At 38.3% G+C, this 3,928-nt stretch overlaps 1 protein-coding gene across 1 annotated transcript; it reads left to right on the top strand.

Moving 5' to 3' along the window:
* Nucleotides 1–1,238: 1,238 nt before the first annotated feature.
* Nucleotides 1,239–3,630, top strand: LOC110461362 (heat shock protein 70 B2-like). The gene has a single exon (XM_021514808.1). It carries the CDS (start codon nucleotides 1,484–1,486, stop codon nucleotides 3,425–3,427), a length of 1,944 nt encoding a protein of 647 aa, XP_021370483.1. The 5' UTR covers nucleotides 1,239–1,483; the 3' UTR covers nucleotides 3,428–3,630.
* The last annotated feature ends 298 nt before the right edge of the window (nucleotides 3,631–3,928 follow it).

Raw genomic sequence — 3,928 nt, 5'->3', positions numbered from 1 at the left:
TATACATCATATCTATATCATATTTATGTATTTATTAGTTTTATTTATCATTATTGTTATTATTTTTTAAAGACAGCATGTTTTAATGCAGAAAATGTAAAAGAAACGTTATATTTATTATAGTATATAATATGATAGTACAAACTCCAGAGAGCTTGTTAGGTAGGGGTTGTTCACATCATCTGCTCTCTGGATTGCAACCTGTGATAGTTTGTTTTAATTTATTAACATATTACGTTTTATAACTTTTCTTAACAAAATTATGATATTGTCTATATATTTTTACATTAAGAGGATGGATTCCTGCTATGACAAAATGCTTTATACTGTGTAACTATTTACTTGTAAGATGTAATTATGATATATTTGAAAATATAGTCAGTCAATTTTGTTTATTATAGTGCCTATATTAAACAAAATGGAATGGCTGACTATATTTTCTTCATAAGGAGCAATTTGATTGGGAAAACGTTTTCCATCTCACAACCGCTCTCTGATTATTTTAATTTGAAACAGTAAAGGATATTATGTTGACCGGAAAAAGATGGAGGTGGGATCCCTCAAGTTGTTGTTCAATGTTATATTTTATGAAATCAATCTATTTCTGTGCATTTCCCTTATTATATGTGTGACATATACACACTTATGTGGTTGATGTGATGATTGCAATATGTAGTATTTTGTGATTGTGATTATGAAATCAATCCGAACATATTCTGATAGTACAGACAATTATCTGTCCAAGTACTTTTGATAGTAAAAAAACAGAATTATACAGGTACACATGTATATACAATCAAATGTCAGTCTTTCGGTCTATAGCCTCCATCTTAACTATATAACAGGAAAAACGTGTTGTCCTTATCGTCAAAATGTTTATTATAAAACTAAATTGAAACCCTCACTAAAACAAACACTTCAATGTGCGTTTGTTATATATGTCATGAATGTTATTTAAAAAGTGAAGAAAAACCATAAATATCCTGTTCCGGTTTATGTTACCATAGTATGACCACTATTCTGTTATGGAATATGGAGAAAACGTTTGTATTCTCATATAATGCTTATATAACAAATCAGTCTGTCTCGTAAATATTATAAAGGCTGTACATACCATTGGTATGTGTGATAACATTAAAGACAATCACAAGCCAAGAACTGTTCAGTTGTTATAATGTATTAAACAACCCCTTGATGTGCCTCATAACAATAGCTGACCCAAATTCATTCGGGAAGTTTCTAGAATGATCGAATCACCAGAACGTTCTAGATTCCTAGATAATTCAAGAAATAATCAATGGAGAGTATATAACCATGGATCAACCAGACTGTGGTCAGAATCAGAAAAGTATTCGTACAGTTCTACTTCAAAGTAACAGAGAACTGACATTACACAACGTGCATATATATCCAGCACACAGCTAGCGAGCGACATAAAGCAACCGATACTCTACTTTCGTTTTGACTCCACTTGAATACAGACATGGCAAGCTCACGTAAAGGACCAGCGATTGGAATAGATCTCGGTACAACGTATTCATGTGTCGGAGTATTCCAACATGGAAAGGTGGAAATAATTGCCAATGACCAGGGAAACAGGACTACGCCTAGTTATGTGGCCTTTACAGACTCGGAGAGATTAATTGGGGACGCTGCCAAGGGACAAGTAGCCATGAACCCACAAAACACTATTTTTGATGCAAAACGGCTCATCGGACGAAAATTTGATGAACAGCATGTCCAGTCGGACATGAAACATTGGCCGTTTAGGGTTGTCAATAACGCAGGTAAACCAAAGATTCAGGTGGACTGCAAAGGAGACACAAATAAACAGTTCACACCAGAGGAAATCAGTTCCATGGTTCTTACTAAAATGAAGGAGACGGCAGAAGCTTTCTTGGGTCACCCGGTCAAGGATGCTGTGATCACGGTGCCAGCCTACTTCAACGACTCTCAGAGACAGGCGACAAAGGACGCTGGTGTGATTGCTGGACTTAACGTTCTCCGAATAATCAACGAACCGACGGCTGCGGCGCTGGCATATGGATTGGACAAAAACCTCAAAGACGAGAAAAACGTTCTCATCTTTGATCTGGGTGGAGGAACCTTTGATGTATCCATTTTGACTATCGATGAGGGGTCGATATTCGAGGTGAGATCTACTGCTGGTGACACACACTTGGGTGGAGAGGATTTCGACAACAGAGTAGTCAATCATTTTGTACAGGAGTTCAAACGGAAACATGGCAAAGACTTGAGTAAGAATAGTAGGGCTTTGAGAAGGCTTCGTACTGCGTGTGAACGTGCCAAACGAACCCTTTCGAGCAACAGTGAGGCAAGTCTTGAAATTGATTCTCTGTTTGAGGGAATTGACTTTTACAGTAAGCTCACGAGAGCTAGATTCGAGGACTTGTGTGCCGACTTATTCCGTGCTACTCTAGAACCTGTGGAAAAGGCACTTCGTGATGCAAAGATGGACAAATCGAAAATCCACGAGGTCGTCTTGGTTGGCGGATCTACACGTATACCAAAAATACAAAAGATGCTCGAAGATTTCATGAATGGAAAACAGCTCAACAAATCCATCAACCCCGATGAAGCTGTAGCGTACGGTGCCGCAGTTCAGGCTGCCGTGCTTACTGGCGACAGTAGTGACGTCATTAAGGATGTTCTTCTCGTGGACGTGGCGCCTTTGTCCCTCGGAATAGAAACAGCTGGAGGTGTGATGACAAAATTGATCGATAGAAACACAAGGATTCCAACAAAAACGTCACAGACATTTACAACGTATTCTGATAACCAGCCTGGTGTTAGTATTCAAGTGTTCGAGGGAGAACGAGTTATGACAAAAGACAATAACCAAATGGGAAAGTTTGAACTAAACGGCATCCCTCCTGCACCCCGAGGTGTTCCTCAGATCGAGGTACAATTTGACATTGATGCTAATGGAATACTCAATGTGTCAGCCGAGGACAAAAGTACGGGGAAATCCAACAAAATCACCATCACAAACGACAGGGGACGACTGAGCAAAGAGGACATTGAGAAAATGGTGGCCGACGCGGAAAGATACAAAGACGAAGACGAGAAGCAGAGAAAAAGAGTTTCGGCCAGGAACCAACTCGAAAACTACATTTTCAGTGTCAAACAAGCCATGGAAAGTGCTGGTGACAAACTTTCGTCGGAGGAAAAATCAATTGTCTGTAAGGGTTGTGAGGATAATCTGAAGTGGTTGGACAGTAATACAATGGCTGACAGGGAGGAATACGAATATCAACTAAATGAATTTCAGAAACTGTGTTCACCTATCATGACCAAACTCCACAGGGGTTCCCAACAGGGCAATGGTGGGGCATCCCATGGAGGCTGTGGCCAGGAGGCACAAGGAGGGGCAAGTACGGGCCCAACTGTGGAGGAAGTGTACTAATGAACCGATAATTGCTACTGTTCGAACTTTGTCAGAATGGATTTTGTTGAAATATGGTATCAAGTACGAGAACATTTTGGGATGGAAATATCTTATGAATGAGTTGAAACCCTCCGAATACATTTGCTCAACTGTTGAGCTTTGAATATTTATTTGTTTATGATTATATTTTCTTGCTGTTTTAAGTTTTTTAGTATAATGTGTTTCTGTGATATGTTTTGTTTTATAATGTCAACAATAAATGTAAGAAATGTAACATCTGTGTTTCATTGTGATTTGAGTCATGAATAAATGCTGAATCCAGTATTTATACTAGAGCTATTTGCCACTTCACCTCAGAGCCCTATTGTTCAAAGTATTGTTAGCTGAATGGCAGTTAACTGATAAATTTCTGTCGGATGCAATTGTCTAATCTTCTGAATTATACATTACATGTATATTGTATTATATTTTTTCATATATTCTTTGGGATATCCTCGTGTGTAAGTTTTTTTGAATTAC

This window comes from Mizuhopecten yessoensis, unplaced genomic scaffold (genome assembly GCF_002113885.1).
Source record: "Mizuhopecten yessoensis strain PY_sf001 unplaced genomic scaffold, ASM211388v2 scaffold10603, whole genome shotgun sequence".
NCBI lineage: Eukaryota > Metazoa > Mollusca > Bivalvia > Pectinida > Pectinidae > Mizuhopecten > Mizuhopecten yessoensis.
This window is presented reverse-complemented; position numbering and strand designations above follow the sequence as displayed.

What these genes read in the sequence shown, in the direction of transcription:
- LOC110461362 (XM_021514808.1), top strand. Translation starts at nt 1,484, where the DNA reads ATGGCAAGCTCACGTAAAGGACCAGCGATTGGAATAGATCTCGGTACA.